This window comes from Erigeron canadensis, chromosome 3 (genome assembly GCF_010389155.1).
Source record: "Erigeron canadensis isolate Cc75 chromosome 3, C_canadensis_v1, whole genome shotgun sequence".
NCBI lineage: Eukaryota > Viridiplantae > Streptophyta > Magnoliopsida > Asterales > Asteraceae > Erigeron > Erigeron canadensis.
The window spans coordinates 43,659,653-43,676,195 of record NC_057763.1 but is presented as its reverse complement, the minus strand read 5'-3'; the positions used below and the strand labels follow the sequence as shown (position 1 = coordinate 43,676,195).

General features: G+C 35.0%; 3 protein-coding genes across 4 annotated transcripts; all 3 read right to left on the bottom strand.

The window, feature by feature from the left end:
* Positions 1–3,017: 3,017 nt before the first annotated feature.
* Positions 3,018–5,248, bottom strand: LOC122594507 (glycine-rich protein A3-like). The gene is made up of 2 exons (XM_043766954.1): positions 4,879–5,248; positions 3,018–3,361 (listed from the first exon to the last, which is right to left on the bottom strand). The coding sequence occupies exons 1-2, from the start codon at positions 5,084–5,086 to the stop codon at positions 3,132–3,134; spliced, it is 438 nt and encodes a 145-aa protein (XP_043622889.1). The 5' UTR covers positions 5,087–5,248; the 3' UTR covers positions 3,018–3,131.
* Positions 5,249–6,930: 1,682 nt separating this feature from the next.
* Positions 6,931–14,846, bottom strand: LOC122592193 (glycine-rich cell wall structural protein 1.8-like). The gene is made up of 8 exons (XM_043764392.1): positions 14,717–14,846; positions 13,534–13,933; positions 12,538–12,805; positions 9,899–10,062; positions 9,671–9,814; positions 9,540–9,615; positions 7,450–7,628; positions 6,931–7,324 (listed from the first exon to the last, which is right to left on the bottom strand). The coding sequence occupies exons 2-8, from the start codon at positions 13,889–13,891 to the stop codon at positions 7,071–7,073; spliced, it is 1,443 nt and encodes a 480-aa protein (XP_043620327.1). The 5' UTR covers positions 13,892–13,933; positions 14,717–14,846; the 3' UTR covers positions 6,931–7,070.
* LOC122590778 (glycine-rich protein A3-like) lies at positions 9,399–10,391 on the bottom strand. 2 transcript variants are annotated; one of them, XM_043762950.1, is made up of 3 exons: positions 10,281–10,391; positions 9,899–10,093; positions 9,399–9,793 (listed from the first exon to the last, which is right to left on the bottom strand). In XM_043762950.1, the coding sequence occupies exons 2-3, from the start codon at positions 10,080–10,082 to the stop codon at positions 9,603–9,605; spliced, it is 375 nt and encodes a 124-aa protein (XP_043618885.1). In that variant the 5' UTR covers positions 10,083–10,093; positions 10,281–10,391; the 3' UTR covers positions 9,399–9,602. The 2 variants fall into 2 exon arrangements, with proteins under 2 accessions (XP_043618885.1, XP_043618884.1); XM_043762949.1 differs by having other exon boundaries at positions 9,399–9,814; positions 10,281–10,390.
* Positions 14,847–16,543: the final 1,697 nt, after the last annotated feature.

Genomic DNA, 16,543 nt, shown 5'->3' with positions numbered 1-16,543 from the left:
CCTGTTTTGACCCGTTACCTTAACCCCCACCCCCGGGGGCGGGGGATCCGTCCATTTTGGCACCCCGTCCATTTTGGCAGGCCTAGTTTGAATACTTTATTTTCTGGCATATAATATGGCTGTGCTCAATTCTTCAAACTCTTGATATAACTAGTTGCTCGTCATCTTCAATTATTATCATTATCATATCTTACTTTTCAAGACTATAAAGCGTCCTTTTAATGTTTTCATTTAGCAGACAATTCAAAACCTAAAGGAGCTTCTAGTCTACATATGCTTTATCATGTTTGACTTTAATATACGGAATAAACATGCATGTAAATCTGTTTTCGATTTCATTATCAAAATTACCCAAGAGGCCAATCGCATCAATAATAAAACGACAATAACAATAATACTAATTAGTCCTTTATAGCCAAAAGTTCGTTAGCTAGCACATATAAAATATAGTATCCAATGATCACAATAATCTTCAGTTTGTGTTGTGACCCAAACGAACATTTTTTCTTTCTTTTCTTTCTTTTAAGGACAAATTTGGTTTTAATGTCATTGTTTATGATAAACCTTCCCAACGGTACGCATAACCTGTCACACGAAGAAACAATAACACGCTACGACACGAAAACTATCTGTAACGAAGCCCCCCTCAGAAGATAAAAGACATAAGAATTGTTTCCCTATAAACTCGGGATTTGATCTTATCACTTAGGTCCAATAGAGAAGGAAAGAATCCTTCTGAACTCTTATAACCTAGGACTTAAGGAAACCCTAAAGAGGCTTGACTTTCCTCCAAAATAAATTCTCCTTATAAAAGGAGAACCTTAAAGACCTTCCAAGGCATAATAATATACGATCGATCAACATAATTCACAACACAATCAATCAGATCTAAAACCCATTCAATAGCACGATCATAATTGGCTAACACCCATACACATTTGATTGGCGTAAAGAGGCACGAACCTTATCTTCGGGGAATCGCCAACAAATAACCAAAAACACGCATCATCCCCTTTCTAAACCTAATCTCGGTTAATTCAATGTACAATCAATTGTCTCTAATTTATATATTAGGGGTATTATCGAGTCGAGCCCTTGTAGAATATATCACTAATAACAAAATTTATACAAATAGCCTCTGTAGAATTAGAAATTTACTATTTAAGAATTATATATATAAATATATACATAATATATGAAAAGCTCGATAAGTATTCGAGTTGGACAATGTAAAGCTTGAGCTCGACTCGATAATTATTTCGAGCCTGAATTTAGGGCTCGAGCTCGATAATAGTTCGACTCGATCGAGTTGAGCTCGAGCTCGAGCTACTCGAAAAAAGCTCGGCTCGTTGACAGCCCTATACTATATATATAGCCAACTCTCCAAATATAGGGAAACCTAAGAACTCTAAGTATCAAGTCTCTTGAAATACCAATCTATAATTTATTGATGTTTGGTATCCAAATGAACTTATTTGACGCCTGTTGTTGGGTCCATTCAATCTAGTATATGGGTATGTATGGTGGTCCTGGCGAGGTTCAATGTTCAAATCGCAATTACTATACTATGGTGTCCACTTGTTCCTTTTGGTCATAATCAAACAGGCTAATATGTCTCACTTACTCGATATTAACTATTTATGATAATATAACCCCCTCTTAATTATGCATGTGACATGTTTCATTAACAGATACAAGAGAATTAAATTTCCGATCTTTTACCGATTATTTATCCATTGATGATATATGGTCTCTCTCTTGGTCATACATTCTGTATACCTCATACGATATCTGTAACAATAATCTCTAGATTGTGCCAAAATTCGTTCGTGTATTCTAAAATATTCAAGCTAGCTATCCACTGATCGAGAAAAGCAAAAAGGCCAGGTGTAATGCAAACAATAATATTTGTATGTCCTGCACCTGCTAGAAGAACAGACCATATGAGTATGTAATTAAACAAAACATCAACAAGGTAGGTGTAATGCAAACAATATTTGTAGCTCATGGACCTAGCTAGAAAATGGCCTGCAGGTAGCAGTGGATAACTACCAATATGGGATACATTAACGTATTTATTGATTTACACATTTCTAAAATATATACTTATCTTAAAACGTGAAAGTGATGTATAAATTAAGTTACTATGTAAATAAAATGACACTCTTTTGCAAAGTACTTATAATGTGACAAAATTTTATAAATCTTCACACTTTTAACAATGAAACGTATAAATAAATAAATAAAAGCAACGAAATCTTAAGCTCAAATCTTCATACTTTCAATTGTCTGACACAAAGTTAATTTACTTAAAAATCAAATAGATAAGCATTAGCATGTTAGCTTTACTTCAACTAAATTTCAAGACTAATGGATTGATTTTATAAACTCGTGCATGCCGCATGCGTGGTTGTGGTGCAATGTTATGATCGAACGTAGATGTAGTTCTTGTCGCATTTGGGCCTGTAAAATAGAGTATTACTACATCTTTAATCTTTTTGTATCCAAAAGCCCATTATCAAAAGGGCTGTCCGGCCCATTATTCTCAAAGATTTCCATTAAAACATGACTTATTAGAAGTCACATGGCCCAAAACTGATGTTTCAGTGTTATTACATTGACACATTCAAGCATACATGGGGATGGGAATATAAGGCTGTTACTTAAGCTTAAATGTCAGAAACTCACATATTAATTTTTTAAACCATAAAAATTATGGAGACCCATGCATTTATTCATTAAACAATATATAATTAAATATTAGTATGTGAGGGGTTCCACATCTAAGCTTAGGTGTCGGACAACCTTATATTCCCTTTCTCCAACATATATACATAATTTCCATTGGTTTGTTGTAATACAAAACTCTCAAATTATGGAATCGAAATCTTCACCCCATTTCATTCAAATGTAAAAATATATATCAAACAAATTAGCAACAAAAACCAAGTGTGATGGACGTATGATATATATGTAACAAACCATCTAGCTAATACCACGAAGGAAGACCATCTTGATAAGGGTCACACTTTAGTATGTTTGATTAGTCGAGAAACCAATGAACATAACGCAATTACATTAGATCGAGAAGATCGTTCCAAATTTTAGGTACAAATAAGCATAGTATTATATCATTTCCACATTTTGTGCCTTCCATATATCCCTCCATGCTTCCATCGCTTGCCAAACTTTGCACGCTTGAACTTGTAATGCTTAAACTTTCCGTGGTGGTGATGATGGTGATGCCCATGGTATCCGTAACCATAATGAGGCATGTGATGAGTTCCATATGAAGCTGTCACTGCTGCTGCACCACCGGCTAGAAATGTTCCCACTCCCCCGTGCTTGTGGCTTCCATGCCCTAAATAAATAGTTAATTTTGTTATATTTTAAGTTTTTGAGAGAATATATATAGTTTCTAAGATCCACACATAAAAAACAGCATTCCAAGAAAAACCGATGAGCACAAATTCTTTTCTAGACCATCTTAGGAAAATTCTTAATTTATTTGTTGACTTCCCACGCAAGAAGATCTAAGGAATAAAACGGATTAATGGCCTGAAAAAAGGACAATTATTAATTTATATATATATATATATATATATATATATTTTAGAGTTAAATACAAGAATGGTCCCCGTGGTTTGTCACTTTTTGCAATGGTAGTTCCTCTCTTGATTTTTTAGCAACTGTGGTCCCTGAAGATATGTTTTAGTTGCAACGACGGTCCCTCACTGACAGAATCGTTAATTAGTGTCGTTAAGTTTCCCATGTGAGTAACACATGATGGGTATTAACGTTCTTCCACCTACACCAACACATTATTGAGGGACTACCATTGCAACTGAAACATATCTTTAAGGATCACGACTGCTAAAAAATCAAGAGAGGGATTGCCGTTGCAAAAAGTGACAAACCACATGGACCATTCTTGCATTTAACTCTTTTTTTTTTTTATTTGAAGAAAGAGGTAACATGCGACAATAAATCATATGACTTATCAATTTGAAACTTAAAACAAATAAAAGAGTACGTATCGCCATAACCCATCATAAAGCCACCACCCCAAACCACCATTCTTGAACAAAATCTTTTTACCCGGGCCCGCTTATATGTATGAAATTGATTAGTCATGAGTGACCGAATTATTTCTTTCAAGGGCACGAATCAGCGACTCCTCTTATTGACTTATTGTTACAAAATTCACGTTACCTCTTTATCACGAAAAAAACATAAATTAAATGCTCTTGAGAAAATGTTGGTTACTGTGGAAATGGATTTGCCGGAAAGAGCCCTCATTGGGATTAACCTTGAATTCCGAAGAATCCAAAAGTTGTCTTAGTACACGTTCACTTTTCATCACCGCATATCTTATTCTTCAAAGAAGGCGATTATACTCGTAATTAAATTATCTCAAGTTTGTATATATGTTGTTCATACGTACGTACAAAGTTTATGTTAACAGTTTGATCTTTAATTTTCTATGTGTATACAAAATTGCAAATTAATTAATGTTTTTACACCATTATGTACATCTTACATTAATCATTAATCACAAAAAATTCTCATAATAATCATTTCTTAACACCTACAAATACGTAACTCACTACAAATTATGTTACATTTATTCACACTTTTACTTAGCGTGAACAAATTAAAATTTTTGTCACGTTTTTATGTGTGTAAAAATATATATAACTAAAAGTGTGTAGAATTAAAAGTTCACACTTTAAAGTGTGGACTTTCATTATTATTTTGTAACATCTTATTTGCCCACGCTATCTTTTTAGTTAGCGTGACAAATGGGGTGTTACACATATATACGTTTACAAGGAACATGCATGATATCATCGAGAAATGGTGAGCGGAGCTAATTACCTGAATAATAGGGAGCCGATGAGCCATGATAGGCTACAGGCTGATAACCAATGGATGGAGGATAGACGTTTGGTGGATATCCAACGTGAGAAGAATAACCAGGGGGCGGGTAAGGGTACGCATACCCTACATGTGGTGGAGGATACTGTCCACCGCCAGCATGATAAGGGAACAAACCTTTTTCACCGTTATGGTATCCACTGCCCATATTTAGTTTTTCCGACTTTTGGTTTGATCGATATATAGGAAAATAAAAGCTACAATATTTTTTTCGAGAGAAAGATGAAGTTCAAAATTAATTAAACACACACACTAAATTATATAGTCCAAGTCTGATCAATAAATATTACTCGTTAGAATTTATAAATGGTGGTGCCGGATTGGGGATGGGGTGTTATACTGGTACATACGTATTCGAGTGAGAAATAAGGATGAATTAATGATGTGTAACGCACGTACAATATCGACTTTATTCTTCTTATGCGTTGTTCCAACGCTGCTAAACTTTAAATTATTGTTTTTACTTGTTATAAAACTTGATTAATTTGGTCTCCGTAAAATATATTTTAATATACTAAACTCTAGTTTCATAAAACCTATTATGAGATCATTCATTCCTTTTGCATTTTACTAACCAAACATACTATTTGAATCAAATTCCATTCCATTAAATTTCATTCCATTTCATCAAATTCGATCCATTCCTTTCAAAAACATTCGCGGACCAAACACAACCTAAGAACATTTTACTTACACTAAAATTTAAAATCTAAGTTCCTCATGTACGAGTTCATTTATTGATGGTTGGATGATTATTTTTTGTAATTGAAACAAGAATTCTTGCCATTTTTTTTTTTATGAATATGACCCCTAGCTATTCGTACTTTTGAATTGGTATCACATTCCTCCATCCTAAACTCTCTCCCCACAAATAAAACAAATAAACAATGTGCAAAAAGGAGAGGAATATTGTTGAAACAACTCAACGAATCTTGCCATTTATGGCATTATTAATTTTTTGACTATCAAGAACTCGAACATATTAGCTAGTGAATAAAGCTAAATTCTTCTATCCTCACTCACTCGGTGTTTATTATTCAAGTCGTGATGCTTTTATTGGTTGCCAAATTTTAAGTAGTTATTATTTGAGGAAGTAGATAATGGGCAACCGAATTTGTGTAGGGAGAGAGAGGCATAAACTTGATTAGGCTATCTTAACAGGGTGTCTTTAGGCTGTTAGAAGATGAGATCAAATCATTTCTCTAAATAGAAGATCACGACTTGGGCAACACATCAAAAATCAAGCCGATTCATAACTATGATTTTATTTCCATATTTAGCTCTTTGATTTCTTGTATAAATAGATGCTACAATAGGTTGTAATAATCATCACAAATATCATCAATACAGTTTCTTTTTCAATTCAATCTTTTTACAGCCTTTATGTGTCTTTGGATATCTTTTGTCATTGAAGCTTGTCCAAAACTAAAGATTTTATGAAGGATGTCCTTACTTGTCCTCACCTAATATATTTTTATTTTAGTTGGAGGTAAAAGAAAATGTAAGGATATGTAAGGATGTTTGTATGGTTGGAGATAAAATTATAGGATTTGAAGGATTTATAAGGATGTATAAGGATTTGTAAGGATAAGATGTGCAGCTCAAGGACGCCTAATTAAGGCTATCTTCAATGGGGAGCCCTTAGGTGCCCTTGGATATCTTCTCACCTATTGCTTTCTTTTTCTTTGACTCTGAGAGTATTAAATGAAAAAGAAATGTATTTTTAATCAATATTAAATGAAAATCATCATTAGGCTACCTCACCTCCCAAGCAACTTCACTCTCTTGTTTTTTCACAGACAACTCCCAGTAACCCAAGATGCTACATGACACGACGTGGTGTAAGTAGCCTAACCCCCAACAATACCACTCCGTTTATTAGCCCAAGAAACTTAATCTTGAATTAGTCAATATATATGGCAGCATGGATCTGGTTAGATGAAATGACAATTAAAAACATGCAAAGAAAGATCTTCATAGATGAGCCACAAATTAAAGGTTCCAGCAAAGTTGTTCTCTTTATTTTGTGTTTGATTATTACAAACGATTTGATATCACAGCAAAAACACAATAATATAATAGATAATTGATAATATCTGATTCAAACAAAACAAGCGTTCAATTTGAATTCATTATTTCCACATCTTGTGCTTTCCATATTTCCCTCCATGCTTGCCAAACTTTCCATGCTTTCCGAACTTTCCGTGCTTGAACTTACCATGCCCATAGCCTCCGTAACCATGGGATCCATAGCCGTGCGATCCATAACCGTGAGATCCATAGCCATGGGATCCATAACCATGTGATCCGTGATGAGTTCCATATGCAGCAGCCCCAAGTGCTGCACCACCAGCTGCTAGCAATCCCGCACCAAGTCCTCCATGCCCTGTTGATCCAGGATTTCACGTGAGGACAAAAAAAAGATATACATGTTTTAAGTTGCAAGGCCACAAGCGAGTGCAATTAAATCTACGACAGCTGTTGGAAGAAAGTTTTGTCGTCGGAACTAACCAGCTGAATGTTGTACACCTGGATAGCCTTGTGGTGGGTATCCGCCGGCATGTCCATATTGCGGATAACCATACCCTTGGGGAGGGTATGCTCCATGTTGTTGGGGGTAATATTGTCCACCACCACCATATCCACCAAGGTGTGAGTATAGTCCTTTTTCTCCATTATGTCCCATCTTTCTTCAACCTAGCTAGCTAGCTAAGAAATGAGTCAGCAAACAAAACTTAATTTAGATACTCGTATAAAAGAACCTAATCAAACGAACAGGACAAGTTAAACGCCACCTAAAATCTACTTTTACAACATCAAAAATTGCCTGATATTCACAAATTAAGTTAATTATCATATCATTATTTTCAAAAAGCAACTATCATATAATTAGTGCTGTACGTTTTTGTATGATTAAGGCACTAATATATTCTTACTACATCGGAAGAACAAGAGAATAGATCGAAGATGAAGACTAACCGAATTCAATATTTGTTAATTGATTTCAAACTTGTACGTAGGTGGTCAAGCTCTGATCGATCTAGATTGCAGTTAGCCAATTAATATCAGATTCAGAGAGGAGCAGACTGTTATATATAGGAAAACAAGAATCTGCCTTTGTATTTGATTCACACGTTTCTTACTTAAATGCGTGTGATACGTTGATGGAGAATCTACACATGGTAAATGTATACGTACTTCCTAGAGGTTGACTAAACAAGAGTATCAAATGAGCTTATAAACTTGATAATCATGCAGTGCAAATTCGTTTGAAAGACATAAAAACGTAATATTCTAATTCAATGGACAGTGAATTATCATATATATGATGGGTATAAAAGCAACCTGTCAATAGACGCCTAACATACCAAAAAACTAAAAGAACTAATACTTATGTGCCAACACGTTTAGAACTTTAATTAGTGTTGGGAAGAATAAATACAAATTGCTTTTTTGTAACAATTATGACAACATATAGTATGTGTAGGAATATATTCTCCAAAATGATCAGACGCGTAAATTAAGATCCACATGTTTTTGTGTCATATGGGTTCTATTCACATAACTCTTGATCAATATGAAAGTTACACTCCAACAATTATAGATTAACACTTAATCCCGTGAGTTATACATAAACATTTTGAAGTAGGAAATGATTTGCGGGTCTACAGGTGTTGAGAACTGGTTAGGCAATTCGGGCCTGCCAGCTACCAGCTAAGAGCCTTGGCCTATGGTACCCTACAAGTCAAGCATTTAAAGAAGAAAAGCGGACAGTCTGGTGGGCAGATTGGGTCCTTCAAGTACAAAAAAAAAAAGATCTCTTTTGTGACCCACATAATACAACTATAATCGCCAAGTCCGTGTATATCTATCCTCCTTGCATTAATCATATAGTATAACAGTTAACTAAGTTTACTCCACAAAAGGCTTCGAGGATGATCCAGCTAGCCTAAATCCATCTCTTCAAAGATACATTAAAAACTAGGTGATTAAAAGGGCTTAAATCTAGTGATAGATGACTATATTCAACGTTTTCCCCTTTACCCTTTTTCATATTATATGACATATATATTTTGATGGTCAAGATAATTTTTGTTATGTTGTGTGTTTCTGTCTTCTTTTACCTTGCTATTTTGTTATATCTCATCATGATATTAGACATCAGACCCGTGCACTTAATTAGTGTTAATAAATAACGTTAGTTAGTGTAATTGATGGATCTGGGATGTGAATCAATGCATTTACATGGTGATTCACAACAATCAATTTAGGAACTATATATGTCATTAGTGACTTGGCCGGGCTGATTAGTAGCAGCGGGTCAGTGAAAAATAAGTCAATTGAGTCAGTATCCATAGGGTTGCAAGATTAGCATCTTGGAAGACAGTGTGCCTCCATAAGTTTGGTTAGGAACCACTTCTATGTGTGGAGGCACCTGTGTCAGTGATATGACAATTAAATTAAAACACGCTAAGAAATATTTTTATAGATGATTGAGTCACAAAGGTTCCAGCAAAGTTTGCCCTCTTTATTTTGTGTTTATTACAAACTACTTAACAGCACAAAGAAACAACACAACGGTAGCTAACATACGACAGTACGTTAATTCAAACACATGCAGTGGAACAAACTTGGCAGGGGCAGGGCTAACAGCACGAACTTGCTCATTTCCACATCCTGTGATTTCCAAATTTGCCTCCATGCTGGCCAAACTTTCCATGGTTGAACTTACCATGGTGCTGCCCATAGCCTCCATTGCCGTGTGATCCATAGCCATGGGATCCTCCATGACCATGAGAAACATGATGAGCTCCATATCCACCAACCCCGTGGGTTGCACCACCAGCTAAGAATCCTGCACCATGGCCACCATGACCTGTTGAGAATTTCTCATCAGGACAACATTCATGTTTGTAGTCAACGGCGTTTGTTACAAGAAAGTATTGTCAAAACTAATTACCTGAATGATAAGCACCTGGGTAGGCTTGTGGCGGGTATCCACCGGCATGTCCATGTTGTGGATATCCGGATTGAGTGTAACCATAATATCCTTGAGGAGGGTATGCTCCATGTTGTTGAGGGAAGTGTCCACCGTTACCGAATCCACCAAGCGAGAAGAGTCCTCTTTCCCCATTATGTCCCATCTTTCTTCACCCTAAAAAAACATACATATATATATATATATATATATATATACAGATCAAGATGATTTCAAAGTAACAGAACAATTAAGCTAGTCAGTTAACAACTTTAACTACGATCAAATGGACCAAACTAGTTAAAAGTCACCAATCTATTATGGTTATGTTTATTATCTAATTAAGAGACGGATGAAAACCAACCAAATTAGTATGTTGATTGCAAATTGTAGGTTGTCAAGCTTTAATCTGGATTGAAATAGATTAGAGACCGGAGAGTGTTATATAGGAAGGCGGGAAATTGGGAATCCTCCTTTATTATATGATTCACGCATTTCTATGATATGTAACATCATTTTAATAGAGAGTAAAACATGTGGCATATGTGCACCTTCTAGAGCTTGAATAAACAAGTTTATCAAAAGATTTAGGTAACATGTTAAACATTGATATTCGACAGGTTGAACCGCTGAACCTAATGATCAATGCGACTTTACGTGACTAACCAACATATAGGTTGGGGATTCAAGTCCCCTGCACTTGAGATAAATGTGTGAATCTTTGTTTCTGTAAAGAATTTCTTTTAACAACGTCCCTGATTAATATGTGAGAGTACTCATTTTCATTATGATTTACTCCCATCCCAAATTCCGAGCAATTTCATCTCAACTAAGGGTTGATTGTCCCCGGGAACTTAGAAGACCAGCAAATTAATTTCATGGATACTGTGATTAAATTCTATATAACTTGAATACTTGTTATCATAGTATATCTGAAAATGAAAAGATTGTAAGTTTCAAGTTAATTAGTTGATTTGTTTTTAGCCGACTTTGTCCTTCAAATTTGAACCCAAAAACCAGCAGCAGTGACTGTGGTTGTAATGGAAACCACTGACCGTATGATCATATGTTCATATATAAGGCTTATACAGATTAAGCATGCGAAAAAAGATGGTTCCATTTTAAGATGCTTATTTAGTGTAGTCACATAAACTTGATGGGTAGGCATATAGAATATATTACATACAATAAGTATAAAAATCAACTAAACGAACGTTATTCCCCGACGCGTTTCAGCTTTTATTATTGGGGAGGAATATTTCTTATCTTGTTTACAAGAATAATGACGGCATTGTGTAGGCATAGGTTCTCCAAGATGATCAAGTGCATAAATTAATTGAAGTTAGACGTGCCATACCGGTTCTATACTATACATATAGCTTAATCAATTATAAGTAGTTAACAATCTATTAACACTTAACCCCGTTAGTAATACATGCTCGATCGTAGTTTTAAAGTACAAAATGTTTTTCATGTGCATTTTTGTAGTGTTTGATGACTAGAAAATTTTTGTTTAATGTAAGTAAGTAACGCCCAATGTCGTCTTCTATGGGTTTTGGGTCCTAATACCTCGACGGCGAAGAGAGACTGCTTCCAGTTTCTATCTAAAGATAAAAAAGGACCTCCAGCCTTGCAAGGGATGAGGATAGAACTCATGATCTCTGTCTCTAGAGGCAAGGGTGTTAACCACTTGATCCAACCTTGCTGCTTTTTGTTTAATGTATATTATCAATTTTATTACAAAAATAAGCCAGAGTTTCAAAAGTTACGATTTCTAACCAACTGGTTGACACTTTAATTAGTTGACAAGAAAATGCGTAGTCTGGCCAGTCTTAAAGTCCAGTTTTCAGTAGTGCATAATGAAACTCCGGTCACTAAAGAGCTCAAACCCAGTGATCCAGTAATCCAGGAAACTAATGGACGTGTTCCTGTTCTGTTTTGCTTGTTTCAGTCTTCTTTTGGTATCTCAGCATTAGACTTTACAGATCAGACTGACTTGGGAACCAACAACAGATGTTAACCGATCTCACTTGAATCAGTTTTTTTAAGGTGTTTGCATGTGCATAGAGTCATGAAATCTGTTATATAGTCAACTATTTAACCAAGATAAAGGTCGTAACAATTGATAGTTGCACAGAGGGGACTGTAATGCATAACTCCACTTATATCATTTATTGAAAGACTAAACTAAAGTATATACTCCGTATTAGATACAAATAGTATAATGTTTGTATCGTATGACCCAAAAACTGTTTATAGGAAAACTGTCAGCTTTCGACAAAAAAGTGTTTTCAAGTTAACCTACCAACCGGTACAAAAGTTACAGGGTATTGACCAATGACCATTACCTAACCCATCCATATTGTCACCTCTACATATATACAAAATGTCTGGTTTTGCACATGCTCAGAACCGTTCTCTCTAGTTTCCTGCACGTGTCAATCTCAAATCCAGCACTAACCACAACTTGGATATCTTATTCTAACAGTTTTAAAACGGAAATTACAAATACTTCAATGTATGTTAAATTCTGTATAAAGCATGTCAAGTAAAAGCAAATCCACTAAGATCGTCCATGCATAGTGCAGGGCTCAATATACGAGAGGCGAGATGTTAATTACTTCCATTTCTTGTACCCAGAGTGCTTTCCCTTGTGCTTACCAAACTTTCCATGCTTCCCAAACTTCCCGTGCTTGAACTTACCACCACCATGCTTACCATGCTTAAACTTGCCACCACCATAGTGTCCCATTGGACCCATCATGTTATGGCCTCCATGAGACATGTGACCTCCATGACCATGAGATGATGTTAGTTGGTGAACTCCATACGCAGCGGCTGCAGCAGCGGCGCCACCAGCTAGCATTGTTCCCATACCAGGTCCATGTCCTAAATCAACAAATTTTTGTATCATTAGAGTTTTATTATTGCTCAAGTAAAAGAAAACAGAGCCACAAGATCACAATCCTTCACAACTGACATAGATTTTAAAATTTTCAAGTGATTACCGGTTTCTAGTGTTAATTTAGGTAGCCTACTTCGGCTTATGATAAAGTGGTTTCTTTAGGGATGATTAGCTAATTTATTTGACACATTCCGTATCAAAACTATACTCATAAACATCACAGTAAATTTACTGAGATAGCCTTCTTTATTGGTTCCTTAATCCTTAAACAATGATATTCTTCCGAACACTCAACAGCATCAAAAGTCATTGTAAGAAATGATAAGCAGCTTTAAGCAACATAAGCACATCTTACTATAACTATTCACGATGACATAATCACTTTCTATGAACACATCCAAACACCCATTGTATTCTAAGAAATGGGCATCAAACTACACCAAAGTCATTTATTTGCAATATGCTAGGAAAATATGGTTTGAATTTATTTTAAAAAGTAAACAGAAACAATCTATGTAGCAGTTAATGGCATACTTTGGTTAAACATAATAAATCTTTTGATACTTACGGTGTAAACGAAATCTGTTGTTTTCTCTATTCCTAAAAGTCTTGATTAGCAACATAGGAATAAAATGAAATATAGGAGAGAAAGCGCAAAAAGTTCAATTCCAATGCAAGTTTGTGTCATGTTAATGTTGAAACAAAAACTAACCTCCTGAGCTGTGTGAGCCGGATTGACCAGGATAGCCAGCAGGTGGGTATCCCTGTGGAGGATAGCCACCACCAGAGGGAGGATACCCTGCCGGAGGGTAGCCACTGCCACCAGAGGGAGGGTAACCTGCTGGAGGGTAGCCACCACCGGCTGGAGGATATCCACCTTGTGGGGGGTAACCAGACGGTGGTGGGTAAGCGCCTCCTTGAGGCGGGTATCCACCACTACCATGTTGGGGAGGGTATCCACCGCCACCATGTTGGGGAGGGTAGTGGCCTGCAGCAGCTCCGGCAGCATATCCAGCAAGATTACCAAACAGCCCTTTGTCGTGCTCGTTAGGTTGCCCGTCTCCACCCATTTTCTTCCAAGTTGGTTGGTATCGTTATATATTTCACCGAAACTACACCACAAAAACAAACAAAAAAAAAAGCGATTATTAAGTTGAAACTATAAATATGACACGTTGATTCAAACACAGAGGTGGCTCAACAGTACTATGAGACTAGGCGATCGCTTTAGGCCCCCAAATTTTCAAGGCCTCAATATTTTGTATATTAGACTTAATGTTTGGATTTTGGATTAAGTATCATTATATAACTTACATTGCAGTAACGCCTTTTTAGTTTTTGTATCAACATCTGCATATAAAAGTCGAGCTAATTTTTTTTTATTTACTTTAATTTATATGGTAATGGATTAGGCCTACAAAATTGATTTCGTTTGAGGCCTCTAAAAACCTCGAGCCGCCACTGTTCAAACATCGTCAGCATTCAAGCAATTATAGTAGAAACTTTGATCAAACAACACACATTCTTATAATTTTCCTACATTTGATAATAACTAGTTCCATATCAGCCAATAAAAATCCTTTTAAAACACATAGATTAGCAGCCGCAACTAATTACTTATATAAAAAAAAAAACGATATAATTATATCAATGTGGACCGGTTTTTACAATTCTATAAAGAATTCAACCAACTTAACATATACAATCACCACAATATGGATCGGTTAAAACTATAGTTCAACTAAATATCAAAAAAGCAAAAAACTAAGTTAACATCCAATTTAACAGTAAGCATTAATTCATTCATTCATTGATTTATAAACATAATTAACGGGGGATCGAACACAATTAGAATTGAAAATTGAAAGAAGTTACATAGAAAAATAAATACTCACAAATTAGACGAGATTTTGAGGGGAATTGAAGTGAATTTTTTTGATCAAACACGGAACGCTTTGAGGGTTGCGTATCTGCGTCTTTATTTATGTATTTTGATCTGATATATGATAGAGAGAGCGCGTACGTAGCGTGACGCAATCCACGCGGTTTATATAATTTAGATTTAAGATTGAAGTTGATATTGGTACGGTAGATTTCGATAAATTTACGGCTCAGTATAAATTTATATTTATCCTAATTTTTTAAATATTATTAGGTTAAACAGTGGTTCAAAAAGACTATTATGTCCGAAGGACGTAGGGGACGATAAGTAAAACGAATATGCTCTAACATATCGAACTTTAACAAAAATATATATTTTAGAATTTTGATTAATTGATATATGGATTTAAATATAATGAAGTTAAAACCGTTAATTAAAAACTTTATATTGGTACCAGATTGATTTTGCAATTTGATTTACAAATTGTGATTTTTCAAATATCATATCTCGATTCAGTTTTATATACATATATACGAGAGCAACTACCTGCCCGTTACAGACTTGCGGTGGTGAGAAAATGAGGGTTATAAGTTATAGAAGGTGATATGTTATAAAGTGTCATAGCCAAATGTCTTAACTGTACAGGCTCCGCCCTCGGATTTAAAAATTCGTTAAAAGTATATCGAATGATATCTCTAATGAAAGAGCATGAAATTTTAAGAACACTCATACAATTTTTATAATTTATCGATGTACGGTTTTTGAGAAAGATTTTGAAAGAATTAGTGGAATAAAATGATTTATGGAGGAAAGAGAAAGTTGTGGGACATTGAAGTATGGTACATCATGCATTATCATGTGTACATTGTCGAATGTTGAAAAGTTAAAAGTTGAAAAGAGAATTTGCTTTATAATATAGTATAGATAAGTAAAATTTATACCAATTAAAAACTTATAATATTAATCTATACTATATTAGAAAATATATATATATAGTCCGTAACTTCTTATTTATGGAAATGGTGAAATTGTGTAATATTTTCACATAACACCCCTTAAAATATTTTCACCTACATCACTTCCTTAACATTAATGATTAAGTTACACTATCGATCATTTATCTTTTAAAATATTTTCACTAACATTTTACATCAATTATTTACACCACTTGACACTGACGCAACCACCACCAACAATCGCCCCCACCATCACACCGTTGTCGCCACGACCACCGCAGCATTGCGCGGGTATCGTGCTGGTTAAAGTTTGTATACATTGTAATTTTTCATTAGTAAATCAATAGAGAGATATGATTCTCATTAAAATTTCCATTTAATAAATTGCTCCAAGGAATTTTCTCAACAAAAGATCTACATAGTTTTTCTAGTTTAAATATAAATAGAAACCAGTTTGGAAGGATCATTTCTCACAAAATATTATTGAATCCAATAGATTGGAAGACCATTACATGTATGACAATATTGTCTAGGATATGCAATTATTGTGTGAGTTGTGATTATGACTAGTTGTAGATATTATATGAAAGAATATGAATATAGAGATAGATAGATATTCGAATTTTTGAAAATCTTTATGGGTGGTTGTACGCATTGAACTTTGGAATTAATATTCCCACTTAAAAACTATGCATATTGTAATATTGACTTGCTTTTATTCCATATTCTTGCCCACCTAACGCTTACCATAAAAAAATCGTGTTTTTCTATAAAAAGTAATTCTAAAAGTTTGTTACAATAGGGAGAATTGGGTGGATATTAGTGATCTACTTACAACTGAGCATTGAACCTTTTCGACTTCCGCTATACTATAACTCTACCTT

Excerpts from the sequence above, each read along its gene's own strand:
- LOC122594507 (XM_043766954.1), bottom strand. The coding sequence starts at position 5,086 with ATGGGCAGTGGATACCATAACGGTGAAAAAGGTTTGTTCCCTTATCAT. Across the intron at positions 3,362-4,878 it reads ATCGGCTCCCTATTATTCAG|GGCATGGAAGCCACAAGCAC; the intron begins GTAATTAGCTCC and ends CTATTTATTTAG.
- LOC122590778 (XM_043762949.1), bottom strand. The coding sequence starts at position 10,082 with ATGGGACATAATGGGGAAAGAGGACTCTTCTCGCTTGGTGGATTCGGT. Across the intron at positions 9,815-9,898 it reads CCCAGGTGCTTATCATTCAG|GTCATGGTGGCCATGGTGCA; the intron begins GTAATTAGTTTT and ends AATTCTCAACAG.
- LOC122592193 (XM_043764392.1), bottom strand. The coding sequence starts at position 13,891 with ATGGGTGGAGACGGGCAACCTAACGAGCACGACAAAGGGCTGTTTGGT. Across the intron at positions 12,806-13,533 it reads CGGCTCACACAGCTCAGGAG|GACATGGACCTGGTATGGGA; the intron begins GTTAGTTTTTGT and ends TTGTTGATTTAG. Across the intron at positions 9,815-9,898 it reads CCCAGGTGCTTATCATTCAG|GTCATGGTGGCCATGGTGCA; the intron begins GTAATTAGTTTT and ends AATTCTCAACAG.